Below are 22,006 nucleotides of genomic sequence, written 5' to 3' on the forward strand. Positions count from 1 at the left end.
GATATGGAAGGTCTAATACATATGAGGCAGATTACTCAGGAGTCAGAAGGCCTGGCACTTGTAACTCAGCGTGGCTTTGCCATTGCCTAAGTATCACCAGGAATTCAATAAAATGCTCTGTAGAGGTCATTTAAATTTTTTGATTACACCTTGCTTCATTATGTCCTAGTAATTTCACAAATTTGGACATTCACAAAAATGTTTTGAAATATATCAATATTCCTTGAGAAGGTGGAGGGTCTCCTATATTACATCAAATAAAAACCATGCGGTTTCTTAGAGCTCACAGAGCTTTCCAAACTAAACTACTGATCATACAGCCCAATTAAAAACTCAAACACTTTATATTACAGGTATAGAAAGTTTATAGCTCAGCACTGCCAATATAGTTAATTTGACACCTCAGCCCTACTTGCAAAGCGGTTAACAGCTTTACAGTAACTTGTTTTATCGTCACTGTCTTTGGCTCAGATGTTTAAGGACTTAAGCAACTTGGAAAGGTTTTTCATTTGTGTTGTTTCGTTGTTTTTTGTGGGGGAACGGGTGCAGGTGGGGATTATAGTAAAGAGGGGTCAGTTCATTATAATGAAGACAGATCAGGAATTAAACAAACAGCTACTAAAATTTCATTTACCATTTCCTTACAAAATGTATGTGGGAGAATATGACTTGAAGACAGAGGGAAAAGCCTCGGCTGTGTTCATACTGTTTTACTCTGCTGCTTATCCAGCCTGACAATAACGCCAAACTTAATTTACTACCTAGGGCAAGGGCAACTAAGAGGGATTTTATGAAGCCCAATTAATTTTGGTTCTGATACCTCAAGTGCTTAAAATTTTGGAGTTCTTCAGATTAACTTGAAAAAAAAAAAAAATCAACAACCAAAATACCCCAAAGAAAGATTAGATAAAAAACAAACAATTGGTTAACCATTAAAAATTATCTAACAACTCTTTAACAGGTTAGGATTAGCTGGAATTTTGCTTAGTCTGTAGACCAAGGCAACTTTTCTTAAGCAAGATGCTTCTATTAAGGAGAGGAAAATGCTCTCTTAAAAAAACAAAACAGAGTGGTCTAAAAATCACCCCAGAGCTATCTCTTGGGTCAGAAATAGAACAGTGGACAACTCAGTTTCCACATACGTACCTTTTTTCTTTTAAAAAAAGAGAGTGAAGTTGGTTTTATGTATCAAAACCAGAATTTTCATGTTTCACAATTTTGGTGCTAGAGATCCCCAAATTCCTTGAACTTATTTGGGAAGGTTTCGGAAGGTGCGCATTATGGTAAACAGCAGCAAAATACCAAAACAGTTCTACTGCTAAAAAGCAGCTACGCCTGCTCGTGCCTTTAGAATACTAGTTGTAAAACAGCAACAACATACAAATTTGTGCCATCAAGCGGGATTTGCGCTATTCTAAAGAAGAAACATTGTTTTCTTTAAAAACAGTCCAAGGCAGGACATCTACAGTCATACCGGGCAAATGCTGAGTTTTGGGGGAAAATGTCAGAAAATGTCCAAAAGGAAGAGACAATAGCATTATATTTAGTATTCTAAAGGCATGCTTCAGATAGTTCAACAATGATTCTGGTAAGACCAACTGCTCACATACATACACACACACACACTCACATAGATTTTAATGGTTTTAAAAAAACCAAATTTGTTACTTTAGAAAAATAAATGCAGTGCATTTTCAGCAATGTTATCGCCACAGACTCTGATTGCTCAGTCCACACATTAAGTAGTAGTTGCCTTCTATGGTGATATGGCTTCTCTGCACTAATTCCCATCAGGCCGAAAAACATTAGGGCGGGTTAAGTAAAGACCGAATTGTTGCACAAAGAACATTTACTCATCAGATCCCACCGATCTCTTCTGTGCCCGTTTCCTGGGCAACCTTCTTGGTGAAGCTTTATCTGGAAGAAAAGAGAAAGTTCTGACTTGCCTGGCTATCGTGTATGTGTTCAATTCAAAAGCATTTTCCTTCAACTTTACCATTAAGTTAAGAAAACGACACACGTGCAAGAAGACCATCTAATAATAAATACCTCTTATCTAGCATAGGTTTTTTAACCTTTAAAATAATCCTTTAAGAGGTAACTCAAAATGAAACTCTACATACTTCTAAGTTGCTAAGTAAATCTTAAAAGTTCTCATCACACACAAAAAAATTTCTTTGGTAACTTTGCATGGTGACAGATGATGACTTACCGTGGTGACCACTTTCCAATGTGTACAAGTTATCTATCATTATGTTGTATACCTGGAACTAATATGTCATTCATTATATGTCAATTAAATCTTTTTGCAATTAGGGTGGGAAAAGATCTAATCTTGATCACTGTAATGTTGAAGCTACCATACAAAATCTTGAATTCTACAGCTCAGCATGTTTATACATGATACATGCATAAGTATACTCTTTACAAATAGCATAAAAATTTTATATTGGTTACAAATTAAAGACTTAATATTTATAAATGCAGCGCCATGCAGTTTGCATAATTTTTGGTAATTTCATAAATTTACCTGAAATGAGCAGCAGGTTAAAGGAAATTATACAGTACATCAATACTAAAAGCATCCTACACACATAAGCAGTATCTTTTTACTTTTTTCTCTTATGTGAGAGTCTTAGTGTGGTCTATTAAGCAAAAAATAAACTGGTGGTGAGTTTCTTCCACTTCTATCCAGTAAGGAGTCATCTAGAAGTTTCTTTAAAAAGTGAAAGACTGTCTTCTCTCTGACCATTGTCTTTTTCATATTTTCTAGGAGCACCTAACCTATTAGGAATGTACGTTCTTTGCGGAGTAAGTTACACATTACAATTATTTTTCCAGTTTAAAAAAATATACAGTAAATGTTTACAAAGAATATTTAGAAGCTAAAAATTCTTTTCAAAAAACTGCTTAAGAATTAATGACTGAAATATCACGTGAGAGCTGGCCTCAGTGCTTTATTGAGTAGGTTGGTAATGATGTGTTTCAGGGGCTCCAATGCCTAAAGCTGAGCACAGAAGCACTTTTCTGAAAGCCTACAACTTTCATCGTCTTCTACTCCTAAATAATTTTTAAATATAAGCAGCAGCTGAATTATCTTTTTTTTTTTTTCAAAAAATGCTTCAGAATCTAACAGCCACCTGTGTGGACACAGCTGTTACTATGGATTAAAATGGTCCTTACTGACTCCCAACAATGTCAACCCCCTGCAGCAGGGTTTTAAATACAGGAATACACAAAAAAGAGCCTCGGAGAACCTGCAAAGCCTGTTCGTCCAACACACATGAATTTCACTCCATCAGTAAGACAGCCGATCCAACTTACCTTAACAGTGAGTCTAAAACCTTCCCCTCCCACATGTCTAGCTCATCAGAGTTAAGCAGCAGACAAAAGAGACACACACAGAGCAGCCTGGAGTCATCCAGCTTTGGGGAAAATGGCTCCAAATGCCTCAACAGCCTAGAAAGTGGCATTTCATTTCAGCAAAGAACAATGAAATGTGTATAATGGTGCTTCTCAGTCATCAAAGGAAACCACCTCCTTCTTACCCCCCCCAAACCCCTAAAAAACTTAAAAAAAAAAAAAAAAAAAACAGAAAACCTTAAACATGATGTCTCATATTGAATAAATGGGGCAGATCCAAAAATGCCTCTCCTGCCCATTTAAAAAAAGACTAAATTGTAGTAAAATGGTAACTCACTCCAACTTTTTTCATTTTAGAAAAGAGAAAGGCAAGATGTTAGCAGAAAGTTAAAATGGTCCCTTTCCTCTTTCTGGGACTGCATAATCTAATTTCCTACCTCACCTGTGGGGAAATACTATATAAATAACTTTCAGATGGATTTTTGTTTTTATTAATGAGATACATGTCACAGTTTTCTAACAGATCCCTGAGTTAAAGTCACATTACACAGAAGACTTCATAGTTATAGCTTCTGATGAAGGTTTCCCTATGTACACATATGAAACAGCATTTAGCGAAGATCCTATAATTTTTCTATTAAAATCAGCTAACCTGTCACTTACAGTTCAAAGACCTCAGGGAAGTTGAAGCACCCTACTCTGAAATGCAAAACATACAAGAAAAAACTTCTTAGTAATGGGCTCAAATTGTTTCAAACCACCCTTCTTCCTTTACAGTCTGAACGAGACTCATCACCTGAGACACGTGATTATTCTCTCCTTCAACAAGACTTCCTTTGACTCTAAATATGATCCCCCTTTCCTAACTTTTAAGTTGTCTACATTATTCATTCTAGCATATAATCACATATTATTTCACATATATGCTTTATTTTCCTCAAGCAAAAATGTAAACTCCTGAAAAACAGTAATACGTATATTCTTACCTTCTTTTTAACATACCACTCAGAACCTAGCATATCATAGGATTATGGCACCGTAGATAATACTTACTGAATGAAAATACAGTTATACATGATTGGAATTTTGCTCTGTAATTGTAATAATTCTCAGCTTTTAAGTTCATGAATAACAAGTCAGGGAGAACGATACTATGAAACCAATCTCCCAGTCTACATAAGCAATCCTGCTGCACTATAGAGGCCATGGTCTACACTTCCACCCAATTCCACTTCCTCCTACACTGACTGCTGGATGATGTGGGAAATCTGTCCTTAAAGAGACCCTCAGCTGTCTCCTAGGCTCCACGTCCCAACGTCTCCAAGTCTTGATTCGCCTGAGCTCTACACACGCTTTCACAAGCTCACCGGAGTTGCACGGGCTCCTCACGCTCACAGATCCAACTCAGACCCATCCCTCCTTGTGCACAGACACTCCTCTTCCTAGAGTCCCTGCTGTTAATGGGACCATCTTCCATCCAGCTGCCCAAACTCAGAGCGCCCTGACTCCTCCCTTCCTGAAACTACCAAAAAGTCACTGAAAGCCTGACCGGCTCCACTTCTGAAATATCCTTCTCTTCCCTTTTATTCCCATTCGCTACTGCCTTAGCTTAGGCCCTAATGGTTCCTCGTACGCTTTGCTGAAATCACCTAACTGGTATCCCTGGGTCCAGTAGCTCCCACTTCTTAGCCAGCCTCCACAAAACTATCACATAATTTTTTTAAAAAAACATGAATTTGTTATTTCTCTGCTTTAAAGTATCTGATGGCTGCCATTTGGCTAGAAGGAAAGTCAGAAGGCCATAGCAGAGCATATAAAAAAGACTCCCCCTCACAGAACTCAAGAATTGGCCAATGTCAACCCCTTCTGTGAATGATCTCCCTACTCTCCTACCTGGAGAAGGCCCCTCCTATGCTCTTACTAAAGCGCCTACCAGACTGCATTTGCGTTTCAACATAGAAAGACAAGTCAATTTATAAACCTGGAAAGAATCTGAACAGCCAATTCACAGGAAAAGAAATACTAAGTAGCCAATAAATATGCATAAAGAAGCCAAACCTCATTCTTAACTGTAAATGAAAAATGAGATACCATTTTGTAACATACTGGCAGATTAAAACATTTTATTATACTTAACACTTGAGAATGATTAGTAAGAGGGGAGGAGAAACAGGCAATATTATACATTACTGAGAACATAAATTGGCACCACCTTTCGGGAAGGAAATGGAACACTTTCCATAAAAATTAAAATGTGCATAATCTTAGACCTAGCTATTCTACTTTTAAGAAATTATCCTGGGGACTTCCCTGGTGGCGCAGTGGTTAAGAATCCGCCTGCCAGTGCAGGGGATACGGTTTCCAGCCCTGGTCCAGGAAGATCCCACATGCCGTGGAGCAACTAAGCCTGTGGGCCACAACTACTGAGCCTGTGCTCTAGAGTCCGCGAGCCACAACTACTGAAGCCCGCGCGCCTAGAGCCCGTGCTCCGCAACAAGAGAAGCCACCGCAGTGAGAAGCCCGCGCACCGCAACGAAGAGTAGCCCCCGCTCGCCACAACTAGAGAAAGCCCGCGCGCAGCAACGAAGACCCAACGCAGCCAAAAATTAATTAATTAATTAATTTTAAAAAAATTATCCTGGGTAGGAGAGTGGGCAAAATAGGAGTAGGGGGTCAAAAGGTACAAACTTCTAGTTATAAGTCAAATATTTAATATACAACATGGTGATTATAGTTAACAACACTGTAGTGTATATCTGAAAGTTGCTAAGAGAATAGATCTTAAGAGCTCTCATCGCAAGAAAAATAAAATTTGTAACTGTGTGGGATGGTGTTGACTAGATGATGTGGCGATCATTTCACATTTTATACAAATATCAAATCATTATGTTGTACATGCAAAACTAATGTTATATGTCAATTACATCTTAATTTTTTAAATTATCCTGTAATTTTATATATTAAGAATATTCATTAGAGTATTAATTTTAAGAGTAAAAAACTGGAAATAACAAACATCCTTCAATATAGAACAGGCTTAATTCTGACACATTTATATAAAAGAATTGTAAAAGAATACTATGTAGTTATTAAAAAGAATAAGGTAAATATGTAAGTAATTATCAAAAAAAGACATCCAAGGCACAAGAACTCAGGTTGTAGAACTGTGTGCCACATGATGCCATCTGTGTAAACACACACACAGACACAACAGACATATAAGCTGGTACACGTGTAGAAAACACTTAGAGTAACACATAAGTACCAATTATTTATGGAAAATGGAACTAGGGGACCCAGGAGGTTATCTCTGAACTTTTTTTCTTTTCCACCCCAAAAAAAAAGGGCAGGACCTCCTGGTGGCGCAGTGGTTAAGAATGCACCTGCCAATGCAGGGGACACGGGTTCGAGCCCCAGTCCGGGAAGATCCCGCATGCTGCGGAGCAACTAAGCCCCTGGGGCAGAACTACTGAGCCCGTGTGCCTAGAGCCCGTGCTCCACAACAAGAGAAGCCACCGCAATGAGAAGGCCAAGCACCGCAACGAAGAGTAGCCCCCGCTTGCTGCAACTAGAGAAAGCCCACGCGCAGCAACAAAGACCCAACGCAACCAAAATAAATAAATAAATAAATAAATTTTAAAAAATTGTTTAAAAAAAGCAATGAAGCCATACTGCTTTTATGGCAAATGTTTTTAAAAAGTCCAATTACAACTGGAGAAAAAAAATCTATATTCTTCTATAAAGATTAATATTTAACTAACTGCATATATAATAGAAACTGAAACATACGTTAGGTAAACTATCAGGCAGTATTGTGGGTTTATTCTTTCAAAAATAGTGGGTAGTTGGCAGTTTTTCAAATAAATATGGTGATAGAAAACTGTTCCCTTATTCAGTACACTAACTGTAAAGTATTCACAAACTATACAACAGCTCCCAACACCACATCAAACACCATTAAAAAGATGAATTGCCTCACCTCTCCTACTCTGCACTGAAGCCACAGGAAAGAAGAGAGACAGAAAAAAGGTTAGGAATATAGAGAATTCACACATTTGTATACAAACTGCAGATGTGGAAGCATTTCTAAATTAAAGCATAAATATAGTGCACAGAATAAAAATGTGATGCATTCATTGCTCATATTAGATTCGTACAAGCCATGAAAAGATGAGTGTTAAGGAGCACTGACCAAGCATTTTTTTGCCAAATCTAAGATACTTAATTTCCATTTAAGAGAAAAGTTTCCCAGGCGAGTTTGTAGGAGTACTTACTGATCTGATTCAAAGTTTCCTGAGGAATCCAGCTCATGTCAACATCACTCTGACTCGAGGTACCCGTCTCTACCTTCTGTATGGGTCTCTTGCGCTAAAAGAACATAAAAACATTATTGTAAAGGAGTTCCATTATATTATTTACTATAATTTTAAAACCGCCCATCAAGCTACCCACTTAAATATAATAGATAAACATGTTCTCTTCTAGTCCTAAAACATATTCCTCAAATATTTTTTTAATGAGGCGGGAACATCATGTCTACACCAATATGAAGAATAAGGAATAAATCTGCACAATTAGTTATTTTCAGTCTTTAACGACCTTTTCCTCTGCTGTAAAGCTTCATATATTACACAATTGGTAGACCAAGTAAGAACTTCTATTTTTACAATGATTTTCTTTCATTTTGGGAATCAAATCTTAAAGAATAAACTTATTTCCACATTAAACAAAAGTTGGGATAATTACTGAAATGTTGCATGCAGGCAGATCCCTGCATTATTAGCTAAATACACTTAAACAGCTGGCATAAATAAAACAAAACAAAAACATATAATCCCATTTAAGCTAACAACCTCAAACTTTGTTCCTTGAGTATTTGCAGCAAAACTGCTAGAAAGTAAGAAAGTGATTCAATTCCACTCTTTGGTCCTATTTAAAAAAAAAAAAAAACAAAAAAAACCCCACCTAATTATTTACATAAGAAACAGAATATTAATTTTACAGTCCAAAAATTGGACTCTGAATACACAGAGATAACTGAAAAACTGGCTTATACCTAATACATAAACTTCTAGCAAAAATGCTGACTATTATGAAAACAAGGTAAAGAAAGTTATGAAAATTAACATTCAAGCACTAAGTATTTTTCTTTTAAAAAGTAAGGATTTATTAATAACATTTACTGCTAATTTTACATAGGTTTGATTGCCTGACTTACTGCTTAATAAAGATTAACCAAAATGTCTAGCAATTGTTTAGGGTCTAGTTCATATCAGTGTATTTGACACAAATCACGTTATACACTGAGAGGAACAGTATGGGTTATTTTGTTTTGGGGTTGGTTTTTTTTTTGGCAGGGTGAGGGAGAAGAGGGACATGAGGATACAGTGGCAGAATTAGCTACCATGTTCAGAGACAGGAAACCATGATTACACCAGGTGCTTCAATGCTGCCACTCTACTACTCTAACTCGAAACACAATTCTGACTTAAATACAGCCAAATTCATTCGTTCTTTTTCAAATGAAGACTTATTTAATTGCTAATCAGAAGTCAGCCTTATAGTCAAGAGTATTAAAGCAAATATATAAAAGCTGCATTACTTATAGATAAAATACATATCCATGAAAGAGTATGATAAACAGAAGAATGAAATCTTATGTCTGAGTTTTAGGAATAAAAATTCTAGCATAATACAGAGTTACGTAACAGTGAGAAGGTAAATATCATCCTGGAGAATGCAGACAAAGGACACCAACTGCACGTGGCAGTAGAGTCTAAACAAATCCAAATCATACACCCAAGGTCTCCACTTCAGGCTTTATTTTATTTATTTTTATTGTTATCATTATTTTTTTTAAATAGCTTTTCACTGGAGTGCAACCGCTTCACAACAGCGTGCTTGTTTCTGCTGCACAACAAAGAGAATCAGCCACATGCACACACAGCCCTGACCCCCCGGGCCCCCCACCCTCCAGGTCATCGCAAAGCATGGAGCCCATCTCCCTGGGCTATGCTGACGTCCCCCACCAGCCAACCACCCTGCGCTCGGTAGTGTATATATGTCCGTGCTACTCTCACTTCATTCAGGCTTTATTTTAAAAAGGCACAACAAACCTATCATCTACAAACCCACAGTGAGAGCAAGAAGCCACAAATAACTAGACTGTACTTAGTACTGTAACGACTTTTGAAGTATGGCTATAAGAGCCGTTTATCTATATTTACCTTTCTAGATTCTAGGAGTTGATGAAGGCCAACCACCACCAAAAGCCCAAGACCAGCAAGGAACATATACATAAAGATTCTGATATAAAAGGAGAAAATATAAACTGGCTTTAGTTCATAAGAAATACCACAGCTAATTAAAACTATAATTGTGCTTTAACTCCTAAGAGGTATGAGTTAATTACAACAATAATTCTAACAAAATATAATTTTTCCAAATAATTTGTGGGGAAAACGAACAAAATATTTTAAATTCAACATAGATCCAGGTAACAGTTTTATAAATTTACCTTTAACAACAGTCAGTCCCCACCCCCCAAAAAAGGCATATGATCTACAATGAATTACTTCATAATTTGTTATAGTCAAAGCTCAGTTAAAACAGCTGCATTAGGTGTTGTCTTCCTCAAATATTAGACTTTGCACAATTTTATTTAAAAGTTACTTTTAGTGAATTATATAAGTATACAGTGAAAAATGATTCATCATTCGCAAAGGACACATTTTTCAAGATAAAATCTTCTGGTTTATGTTTTCAATAGTAATTTTGGAGGCATGAAACTTAGATGAGGCTGATGACCAACTTAAGAGGACAGGGTGGAAAACAATTTAAAGACGGGAAGAACAAAAAGCAAACTATCTTTCTAAAACAGTTTTTTGTTAGTTTTAACTATCTTTCCTAACTTGGTATTAACAGTTGTAAGAATCATCTAAAGTATGAATTTAAGCAGTCAGGATTTCACCCAATCTACACCTAATCTTTCACCATTAAAAATACAGTGACGGAAGCAAGCCTCCCAGTCCTACCTTCTGAGGTCAAGACCTACGCACTGCGACTTTCACTTACGTTTCTCCATCTAGCCCGTCTTCTCTCTCAATAATTGTAACTGTTTGATTGAAGACAGCATCTTGGAAAACATTGCCCTGTTAAAAAAAATAAATCACAAAAATCTGAAATGTGTTGAAAGAATGAAAGCTTACAAGATTTCTTAAAACTTACCCTACAGATACCCTACCGATACCATACGCTTTCTCATCGCTTAGAAGGTCGGTAAGACTCAGCAGCGCCGCACGCACGTGCACCAATTCTACGTCAGGGACTCAGCGTTATGATGATACTGTCTCCTCAAAAATAAAAAAGGCCTCCAACTTTGCTAAAGTTGTCCCCACTTTCTTTGACGGGGATGGGAGAAGATGTGAGAAACCAGGGGAGTAAAGTAAAAACAGGATAACGTGCAGAAAGAAACAGAGCCCACAGAACACTCTTCAGCTAGAAGCCCTGGCTTCTGTTGTAGGTAATCCTCCAAACGAGAAAGGAAGAGCATGAACATGTACAGCAGGAGCTCCAGAAGAACATCATTTTAAGAACTAGCCTTGAACAAAAGTCAAATTCATGTTCTAAATTGACAATGGATTGGAAATCAGTTTATATTAAATGGGTTAATGACTTTCAGTATCAAAATCTTTTTCTGTGGTGGTCTCCAAATAATTCTGTCAGCTCAACACAATTTCAGTTTTAAATACATGAGAATCACTGGGACAACACACAGCTGTGTTCAGTGTTTTGTGTGAAGCATCGAGGTAGTACTTTTTCAAAACGGTCACTGCTTTTTGCTGAACTGTAACGATTTAAGTCTTATCCAAGATCGTTCTATTAGCATTCCTCTAGTGACAATTCCAAGATGAAACAAACATTCAAAATGGAACTGAAGCTACATATATGCTTGTTGGATTAAGTTTAATTCTGCTTGAAAACTTGATGAAATACACAGTCCTTCAAGCTACTAAACTATAAAGTTGAGGAAGCTTAATACATTGTTTTGAAAATAAGGATGGGGAATTCCCTGGTGAGCCAGTGGTTAGGACTTGGCGCTCTCACTGCAGGGGCCTGGGTTCAACCCCTGGTCGGGGAACTAAGATCCCGCAAGCAGTGCAGTATGGCCCCCCACCCCCCCCAAAAAAAGAAAAAAGATGAAAACTCTTTCCCACTTTCCACTAAGTAGTTTTAAAAAAAGACACAAAAGGAAAACTTAACTGCAGCATGAGAAATTTAACTCAGATGTAAATATGTTGACACTAGGGTGATGAAAAGGTTGAATAAGCTTCCAAGAGAGGATGAAATTTCCTTCTCAGAAAACTTTTTCAAAAGGGAATGGTTTAGATGTGCTTTCTATCTGAAGAAGGACGTGACAGTTGGCATCTAGAGGTCAACTCCCAGCAGTAAAATTCTAGTGGGCTTCTCTCATTCATTCATTGGATATATGTATACTATAGAAAGATAGTAAAATATCCTAAGAAAGACAACAGAGCTTATATTAGGCTATTTGGTTCTCATAAACCATAAGCCTTACTAACATCCTAAAAATATTTGATTACATTTTCTCTAAGAGTGTATAAAATGACAGAAAAATAGTCACAGAAAGTCCTTAAAACTTACCAACAGAAGCAGTAAAATGGGCAAAATGCAAGCAACAAAAGGAAGTACAAAAATTACTTAATATATATTAACATCTGAGAAGTAGCAGATTCCACTGTGTGGCTTACTGTTCCTTTTCCTTTTAAGATCCAGCTGGAGTCACTCACTTTCCTACCCCTACACGTACTTGTCTCTAGTATGTAAAAAAAAAAAAAAAAAGAAGAAGAAAAAGGTTTAGAGGGCCTTACGTTCAAATCTTTGTAGTTCAGATTGATGACTAGACCAAAGGGCCGTCCACCCATGGGCTCTGCAGGAATGAAGGAGTACTCAAAAGTTGCCTGTCTCTGGGGTGGCACTACAGTATTCAGAGGAAGAGCTGTGAAATTCTGGATATAAAACTGGTAGTCCTGAGGATAACGGAATGAGGCGTCCAGAGATTCAACAATAAAATCTTCTGTACCCTTGTTTGTAAAGCCTACCAGGAACTTCACAATGTTATTTGCTGGAAAATCTAAGAAACAAAAAAAGAGACAGGAAGATTAGAAAACATTCAGAGGGTACAAAGTAAGTAGACATTACAAATGGATTCTGGCACCCTTTCCTGCTATGTATGGACTCGCCATCCACTAACTAGCAACTTGGAGCTCGTGTGTGAGCCGAAACCCTCGTCCGCATGGCAGCACTCCGACTTAAGAGCTGAACTGAGCACCTCAACTTAAGACCAGATCACTTCCAAGTTGTATGTCTAAGAAGGAGTTGTATACTTTCAGCAGTAAGATTATCTTGCAGGGGGCTACATGTCTTGGTGAAGGCACCTTCATCTCCAACTCAGTATCTGCTCTCTGTGCAGATAATGGAGAGAAAAATGACAGAAAGGTAAAGTCTAAGAGGTTCACCTGAAAACTGTAATATCTATTAAAACATTAAAAAAAAAAATCAATCAGGCAATCCTTATTTGCAGTTAGTCAAAATGCAAACTAATGTGACCCAAGGAGGCAGCTACAAAAATAAATGGGAAAAACCACCAACAACAAAAAAAACCTCTCAAATTATACTTTCTGTAGGCACAGAGGTAGAATGTACGTGGGAATAAAACAGAAAGCTTGAGAAGACCAAGAAAATGAATAACCTCAAATAATAAGTCTTCGACAATTATCCTGTGGTCTACAGAGCTGCTTCATCCGTAAAGCACAGGTTCTGGGGTCGGACAGATCTGGGTCTGAATCCTGTCTTCAGAATCTGTTTACTAACTGAATAACCCTGTTCAAGTCGTAACCTCTCTAAACCTCAGTTCAACAACAATTAACTCTCCTCTTAGGGTTCCTATTAGGATTGAATAATACATGCAAAATATTGAAAACAGTGCCTGCCACATAGTTCTCAATAAATATAAGCCATTAGTTAATTTTCTTCTAATGCAACATAGGCTCTAGTCAAGGCCTAACTGTAAAGATTTAATATTTCATTAATGTTTACACTCAAAATATGAATGTTATTTTACTGTGGCAGTTTGAAAAAAGTTTATGAACAGTATCTTTCAAAGGGACATTTGATTTCTGGTTAAAATGGATAGTATTTATTTTTTCCTGGTAGTTTAAATGCCAGAAACGCTACCTTACAGATATGGGTATTCATACATGCAAGTGGGTTTCTCCCCACAATGTGTCTACACTATACTTTTAAAATAAAGACCTTAATCATTATTAATGCTTCCCCAAAAAGTGAGCTAGCCATTTAAAAAAATTCCTGTATTTGAATTACAACCAACATTCCCCTCGCACCTTCTCCTTTCACAAACAGGATGGTTGTATCTGCACTTGGTGAAGCTTCAGGTTCACCAGATACATCTTCTTCCTCTTTATCTTCAGCCTAAGAAAAATGTTAAAAGCAGATTACTATGGGGGAAAAACAACATCATTTAAGAATAATGACTTCACTAGATTTGGGACAATATATACATTGCTTCTCCCAGGCTGTGTTGGGATTAGTAGTGGAATGAATTTCACTGTAACTCTTCGGTGAAAATAACACTTCAAGAGCCGCGCATCTCAAAGAGTAACATGCATGCGGATCCCCTGGGGATTCTGCAGCTGTGACTCAGGTCAGGGTGAAGCCTGAGATTCTGTATGTATTTCTAACAAGCACCCAGGAAATGCCCATGAAGCTGGTACTTGGATCACACTTTGAACTGCGAGATTCTAGAGTGTGGGTTGGTAAATTTTCTGTAAAGTTTGAAAGAAGTTTAAAAACAGTATTTTTCAAAGGGACATTTAGTTTCTAGTTAAAATGGGTAGTACTTACTTTTCCCCTTAGTTTAAATGCCAGGAATACTACCTTCCGGGAAAAGAAGACGTCTCATACACACTCTTTGTGCCACCCCTCCCCCACAAAGGGCGAAGGGAAGGAGACTCCAAAGGAGGCGCTGGCCTGAGGACGCAGGTAGCAAGTGTCTTCCGCTTTGGGGACCACGAGGTCCCTGCTGCAACTATGCAACTGCAGGGGCAGCACGAAAGCAGCCAGGGACAACACGGGGCTGGGCAGAGCTGGCTCTGCCCCGCATCCACATTCTGCCGACCCGTGCTAGGGCCTGGTTATTGGTCTTTCCATCCCAATTAAGAATTTCCCTGTAAGAAGTCATCACAAAACTTGGAAGAAATGTTTTTTAAAAAAATGTGACCAGGGAAATACTGGGGTGGAGATGTCCTGAAACTCAAACTTGCACGACTTGGTACATTTACTATTAATCATTGAACTGTATGCTTTAAATGAGCAAGTATCATGATATGTAAATTACATTTCAATAAAATTGTTTAAAAATGTCAACAAATTTTAACTAAAAATTTTAAACCCCAGTGCAGCATTTCTCCAGGCATCAATGAGAATTACAGATACTCATATATTTGAAGTGTCCAGGCCCTTAATAAATCGAGATGCTTAAGGGCACCACTGTTTACTGGCATTTAACTTTTCATTTATGTAAATTCTCTCTCTCTCCCCATACAGACCTCTCAAGAGCAAAGCCTATCTTACATTTTTTAAAATTCTCCACACCCACCTCATATGCTTAAGGCACTCAAAACATTTCTTCAATAACTGTTGCACAATTCGTTCAATTGTATTGTAAGTTATATTTTAAGTATCTTTAATGATACCTTCATTTACTAAGACTTAGTGAATTTCTACTTTTGGGAAAAGAGACCCACAAGTAAGAAAAGAGACCAGAAACAGCTGTCAAATAAGGAGAAAAGGATATACTTGAGAAACAAGAGAAATCATCCCTAAGATTTGATTAACAGGTTGTGGAATAAAAAGAAATGAAAGCAACAAGGTAAAAGCTTGAAGCTCTGGAGCCTTATCAAAACAGAATCAATTTATGGAAGTAAGATGGATGGTAAATGCTGAATTCCATTTTGGACAGATAAAATTTGAGGTACTTATGGAACATCCAGATGTGCTATCCCACAAAGAGCTGGAAACAGAGGAATGGAGCTCGGTGAGGTAGGCGGCTAGAAACGAGGTCTGGAAGTCACCCACGTGAGGCGGTGGCTGCTGAAACCCCAGGCGTCATCAGCACTCAGGGAGTGAGCAGAGAGAGAGAAGGCGCTAGAGACCAGGGAGCAGCCGCTGAGCAGAGAAAACTGACGGAGCGCCACAGAGGCCAACGAGGGGACTCAAGGAAGGGGTGCGCAGGAAATGCTGAAGAGGTCCCACCGGGGAGGAACGGAACACAGGCCAGGAATTTGGCAGTTAGGTCACTGGTGACTTAGCAAGAACAGTTTTACTAGATACATGGGACCAGACCAACCACTGTTAGAGAACAAATGTGAAATGAGCAGAAGAGAAAGCGGTACAATTTCCTCTTTCAAGAACTGTGCTGGGGGCTTCCCTGGTGGCACAGTGGTTGAGAGTCTGCCTGCCAATGCAGGGGACACGGGTTCGAGCCCTGGTCTGGGAAAATCCCACATGCCACGGAGCAACTAAGCCTGTGCGCCACAACTACTGAGCCTGCGCGTCTGGAGCCTGTGCTCCGCAACGGGAGAGGCCGCAACAGTGAGAGGCCCGCGCACCACAATGAAGAGTGGCCCCCACTTGCCGCAACTAGAGAAAGCCCTCGCACAGAAACGAAGACCCAACACAGCCAAAAATAAATAGATAAATAAATAAATTTATAAAATAAAAAAAAAGAAAAAAAAAAGAACTGTGCTGGTAAAAAGAAAAGAAAACGTGTAAACTTCAGGTGGAGGAACACAAAGTGGAGGATGTGAGCACATCTGTAGCTTAACAGAATTAAGTCACGGAGAAGGATCAATGCTTAAAGTTACAGAAAGAAAGAGGATAATAAACAAGATCTCACAAGACCAGATGGGGAGAAGGTGGTAGGGCCGGCCTCAGAAGAGAGTAAAGACAACTCACTGTTAAAGGAGAGATGTAGAAAAGATAAGTGAATAATATATTCAGAAGTAGAATGTAGAAAATTTGACAGAGTCCACACTTGATGGCCTTCACCTTCTGACATCAAAGACAATATTGTTGCTAAGACTTCACAGAGGACTGATTTTGGAGTTTAAAAGTGGTTAAAAACCAATTCTATGTAGGATAAATTACAGTAGTCTAAGAGAGAAAATAAAATTAGCTAGAAGCATGCCACAATGATCTTGATTCTAGCCCAATATTCTTACTGTCATACTATAATTTTATAGTAAAAGTTTCAGCGTTAGACACCTTCTAAGAGATCTTCTCTAAGCCCTCCTTCTAGGCGGAATCTTCACAGAACACATTTTATATATTGTTTATTGTCTGCTCCTCACCCCCTGCCACCAAAATGCATACACACTGTCCCAAGAACATAAACTCCATGAGAGCAGAGAGAATCTCTGGTCTGTTCACCAGGAGAATCCAAAACAGTGCCTGGCACATAGCAGGAACTCAATAAATACTTGCTTATTGAGTGAAGCAAAGAAAGAAGAAAGAGGAAACTGACCCAGAAAGATAAGTTGCCCAAGACCAGAAAGCTAAATAGTATGTATCCCAAACCCAACAACAAATGGTCCAGTGGTCCTACTATAATGTTACCCTCATAGACTCAAATTCATATCACCTTGAACTGTTCTTTGTTTCACGTCTCCCTCCTTGTGCCAGAAAATACTTACGGATCATCCTCAATGACTGGCCCCATTCTCCCAAATTCAATCCACTTTGATCCCAGTAACAAACCTCTAAAAGCAAGAATTTTAATACCAAATTCGTCTATATAAGGGCTAAATACATGTATATAGATACACTATATATATGTATTAAATCAAATACAGCACTAACCAAATCTGTGGGTTCATCTTCTTCCACTTCTGCTTCATCATCTTCATCTTCAATTACAGAATCTTCCACCGTTTCTTCATCTTCTGTAAGATCTTGAGCCGCTGCCAATGAGCCTAACAATAAAATAAAGAACAAGCAGTTAACCTTTACCCTGGAATACCAATGTTTCTAAATCTCAGGTATATAGGCAACGAAAATTTTCCCTCAGAATAACTCAATCTCCCAGCTCACTCTAGTGATGCCAAATTACGACGTGTCTAAGAATATTCATATGATTTTATCTTACTGCTAGTCTTACCAACTGCACATTAATTTTAGTGGGAAATGTTGTTTAATTCTAAAAAGCAGCTGGAAAAATGAACTGCTAAAACTAAAGATACCTTAAAGCCCAAATAAATAAATTCAAGCAACTCTGTTAAGCATATTAAAGGAAGTAAGTTTGTTTTAAAAGTAAGAAACTCCAGAATTTAATCTATCATTAACCACATAAAACAAACCAAAAAAATCCAGGTCTAAAGGAAAATAGCAATCTAAATATCTAGGCAAGAAATCCTGTTATTAGAGTTGACTACAGCTCAAAACTCTTAGTACTCGATAGCATGTAATACCAAGGAACAAATATCTGTATGACATCCATAGTAAAAACTAGCTCTCATGAAACACATTTGGTTTAGTAAAAACTAGCTTGGTAATTTCAAGTTTGAGAGCTGAGAAAGCATGCATTTATTTTTGCATACAACTTCAAACATGTTTTAAGATACTTTTTATTTCTCCTACACTTAACATCATAGTGAAAGCAAGCATAACTATAACGCCAAGAAACTATACATCATAATTTTACAGGCAAAAGTACATGTCACATTAAATCTATTTCAGGCAAGACTCTCAAAAGAAATTTCAAAGTTCTAGTGACTCTTCCAACATTTCTCAGAAAGAATGATGATGTGGCAATTAAGTAGAGGGAAAAAAAATATGGGAAAGGAAGCATGTGCACATGCTGTAATACCCAGGAGAAACAGTATATACTAAGAGAACTGCATTTTAAGTCTTTCCCACTTCCTTGAGTTCTTACTGCCCGTTAAGACTTATGCCAAATATTAAAGAACACTGAACCACACTTTATGAACTGAAAATCAGCTTCTACTGCTTGCTGAACACACTAAACAGTGCATTCATAATTTACAAGTCATTTTGTAAAACCGGTAAGAATACCTACATCTGACATAATTAAGTGGTACTCAATTAAATTTCAAGACTTCTCAATATATACAATGGCTTTCACCCTACATTTATAAAACAATGTTTTAATGCTAACCAGTAACAATGTTGTGCCTAAAAAAAAAACTAACACTTTTACATTGGAAAAATTAAGAGAAAACATCTTTTGAAAGACAGGCCACTCTGCACAAAACGTGTTCAAAGATACCCAGTTAGATACTGATGTTTCTTAAGAAAAGAAAGCCTGAAAAAATATACTTTAGATTCTAGACAAGTACGATTACCAAATTTTCTTAAAGAAAATGAAAACATCGACCAGCAAGCAACTCCTAAAGGAAAAGCATTCCTATTTAAACCTGCAAATGAATTAACGGTTTTGGTTAATTCTCCCACTTGGTTTTCTATCCGTTAAATAGAAGCCAGTCAGTTCACTTTTCTTTGCAAAAGAACTCGTGGATACCTGTCACTATCGTTCACTTTGCCACACAGCTTGCTTAAAGTTACAGAATAAAAGGAACTCTAGCGATCATTTAGTCAGACTGAATTCCACAGAGGAGAAAATGGAAGTTCACGATAGAACCAGGGTAAGAAGCCAAGTTTCCACATTTCTGACTTCCTGCTACCTATTCTCACACCAGGTTAACTGTTGGAATAAACCTAGATAAAACACGTACAGCTCGAAGGAGACTACATTTTTTTCAGGACAATGCGATGCTTCCACAAAACAAAACGGAAAAAATAGTTACAAAAAAAGGAGAGCAAAAGGAGGGCTCAAGTACCGGACATGCCCAGGGATCCTTCAGCCCGCCTGGGAGCAGGGCTGGACAGGCGGGTGAGGATGGGGAGTTCTGGGGAAATCAAGACACCTGGGAGCACAGAGGGATGTGCTGATAATCGTGGAGAGGACCAGCAGCACGGCTCAGAATTCAGGCTAGCAGAAAACAAGGCTTTCAGCAAATGAATGGAGGACTCCTGGCGTGGACGCTAAAGACACGTCAGCCCAGAGCCGAGGGGCGGGGACGGGGTGGAGCGGCGGCCGCTGGAGCGTCAGGGGCCGCCGCGCGCTCGGGCACAGCCTGCCCGCCGCCCCTCGTCCCTCGCTCCGGCCGAGGCCGCGGCTGCAGGCGCGAGCCCGAGCCGCCCGCCGCCCCCGAGCAAGCTCGCCGGCAGCGCCCAGCGCTCGCGTGCAGGAGGAGGGGGCCAGGCAGGCTCTGGCGCGCGGGGGGCCGCCCTGCGAGCCGGGGGTCGGGGGCCGCGGAGAGGCCGGTGAGGGGGCCGCCGGACCAAGGAGGAGCCGCCGCCGCCGCCTCCAGCTTCAAACCTGCGGTCGCGGCGTCTCCCACCCACCCGCCACCCACTCCCCTCGCCTCACCTCCAGGGCGGCCTCGGAGCAAGAGAGTGGCGGGGAACACCAGCAGGAGAAGCAGCAGCAGGCGGGGGAGGGACTTCATGGCGCGGGCCCTCCGGCGTCCGGTCCCCGTCCGCGAGGGCTCTCGGCGGCTCCGGCGGTAATGGCGTTACTCTTCATCCGGGCTCCGGGCGGGGAGGGGCGGGGCACGTACCACGCACGGCCTTCGCCACGCCCACTCCCCTGGCCGAGAAACGCCGCCAGCGTGGCTGCTGGGCTCGGAGCCGGGGGAGCGCGGGCGGCCCCGGGAGTCACGTGGCCGGTTGCTAGGGCCTCTGAGATTCCCGCGAGAGTCCGCCTCCCGTTATAGTCGCGGGCTGGTGACCTTCGGTTTGCCGCTCGCCCCGCCCTCCATCCCTCCCTTCCAATTAATTAGCGTCGTTAGTGGTTACTTTATTTGAATGACGATCCGCCGGGTGACCGGCGCAATAAAGTCTTTATGTAATTTTAAATAGTGGTCTTATAAGGAGCATGAACTGCCAGTGTGTGGCACTGAAAAGCAAGCATATGTTTTGGAATATATATTATATAACAGTTAAAGAAAAAAAACCCCAAAGCATAAAAAATATACAGTGGAAACTCTTATCCCCCCTCTGCAGACACCCTCACCCACAGTTAAACAGTGACAGTTCTTAACTTCTTACCTGACATTCCAGAGCTATAAGTCACCTAGAACAGGGCCTGGAATAGAGTAAGCATTTAGGAAACACATAATGGGGGCGGCAATGGCTGGACACTTTCCTTCTCATCTAGTGTGCACTTCGGGTTGCTGCCAGTAATCTGGTATGTCATGCAATTAAACAATGTGAATTCCAGGTACTGTTGCGCTAGACCAGCGTGAGCTGTCATACGGATGATAAAACAAATAAGCTAACACATGGTGTGCTTACTATTGCCAATTCCTGTCATTTAATCTCTGAAAATCCTCATGAGCCGGGTATTATTTACTGGGAAGAAAACTGAGACACAGAAAGTTTTGTAACTTCCCCAAGGCTTAAAAGCTAGTCAATGGGGGCTTCCCTGGTGGCGCAGTGGTTGAGAATCTGCCTGCCAATGCAGGGGACACGGGTTCCAGCCCTGGTCTGGGAGGATCCCACATGCTGCGGAGCAACTAGGCCCGTGAGCCACAGCTACTGAGCCTGCGCGTCTGGAGCCTGTGCTCCGCAACGGGAGAGGCCGCGACAGTGAGAGGCCCGCGCACCGCGATGAAGAGTGGCCCCCCGCTCGCCGCAACTAGAGAAAGCCCTCGCACAGAAACGAAGACCCAACACAGCCATAAATAAATAAAAAAAAAAAAAAAAAAAAAAAACTAGTCAATGACAGATGCAAGATTTGAACCTGGCAGTCTGATTCCAGACTGCGTGCTCCACTGGCCTAGGACCTCTGCTGCTCTGCTCCTGCACTGGCTCTGCTCAAGGCCTCCTTGCCCTGGGGCCCCTGGAAAGGCAGCTTGTGGCTGCTGCAGGCACCATCTAATTCTGTCTGCTAAACCTGACAGCGCTGGGCTGAACCAACTCAGCTCCGCTCCACCAGGGCCGCCACCGCTGCTGCTCCTAAGGCACCTGGCAGAAGGGGAGGGGCTCCCTGAGAAGGCTCCTCCCACTTAGCTGCTGCCTCCACGCTTGCGCACGGCTACCAAAGCTGCCACTCTGTGCGAAAGACATCCCGACTGCGCACGCCAGTTTGATGTGGCTGAACCTTGCTGAGCTTTCTACAGGCGTGGGAAGACTCTCCCTCCCCAACTTTGAGGCACTTTCTTTTCCATGAGTTTCAAATCAGACCTGCTCTGAGCTCCTGATGCCTGACAGGTTTTTTTTGAAAAACACGTCCTACTATTTAACTTGCTGCTGTCTCCCAGCACCGGGAAGAATCTGCTGTGGACTGCAGTAGGAGATATACACATGTAATCATGCTGTATACTCAGAATCACCTCTTCTCTCTTTCACTGGACCAGGGCTGTCTCCCTGACTCTCTTTTCCCTTCAGAGGGCTGGTTTCTGGCAGAGAAGATTCTCATTCCTTATGTTAAAGAGATTCCTAGTAGGCCTGTCTCTTCAGT

General features: G+C 40.3%; 1 protein-coding gene across 1 annotated transcript; it reads right to left on the reverse strand.

Moving 5' to 3' along the window:
* Nucleotides 1–1,522: 1,522 nt before the first annotated feature.
* SSR1 (signal sequence receptor subunit 1) lies at nt 1,523–20,099 on the reverse strand. Its single transcript, XM_061195695.1, has 8 exons — nt 19,913–20,099; nt 17,323–17,435; nt 13,788–13,875; nt 12,255–12,517; nt 10,438–10,514; nt 9,591–9,669; nt 7,638–7,731; nt 1,523–1,917 (listed from the first exon to the last, which is right to left on the reverse strand). The coding sequence occupies exons 1-8, from the start codon at nt 19,989–19,991 to the stop codon at nt 1,850–1,852; spliced, it is 861 nt and encodes a 286-aa protein (XP_061051678.1). The 5' UTR covers nt 19,992–20,099; the 3' UTR covers nt 1,523–1,849.
* Nucleotides 20,100–22,006: the final 1,907 nt, after the last annotated feature.

The sequence above is a fragment of the Eubalaena glacialis genome, chromosome 7 (genome assembly GCF_028564815.1).
Source record: "Eubalaena glacialis isolate mEubGla1 chromosome 7, mEubGla1.1.hap2.+ XY, whole genome shotgun sequence".
Lineage (NCBI taxonomy): Eukaryota > Metazoa > Chordata > Mammalia > Artiodactyla > Balaenidae > Eubalaena > Eubalaena glacialis.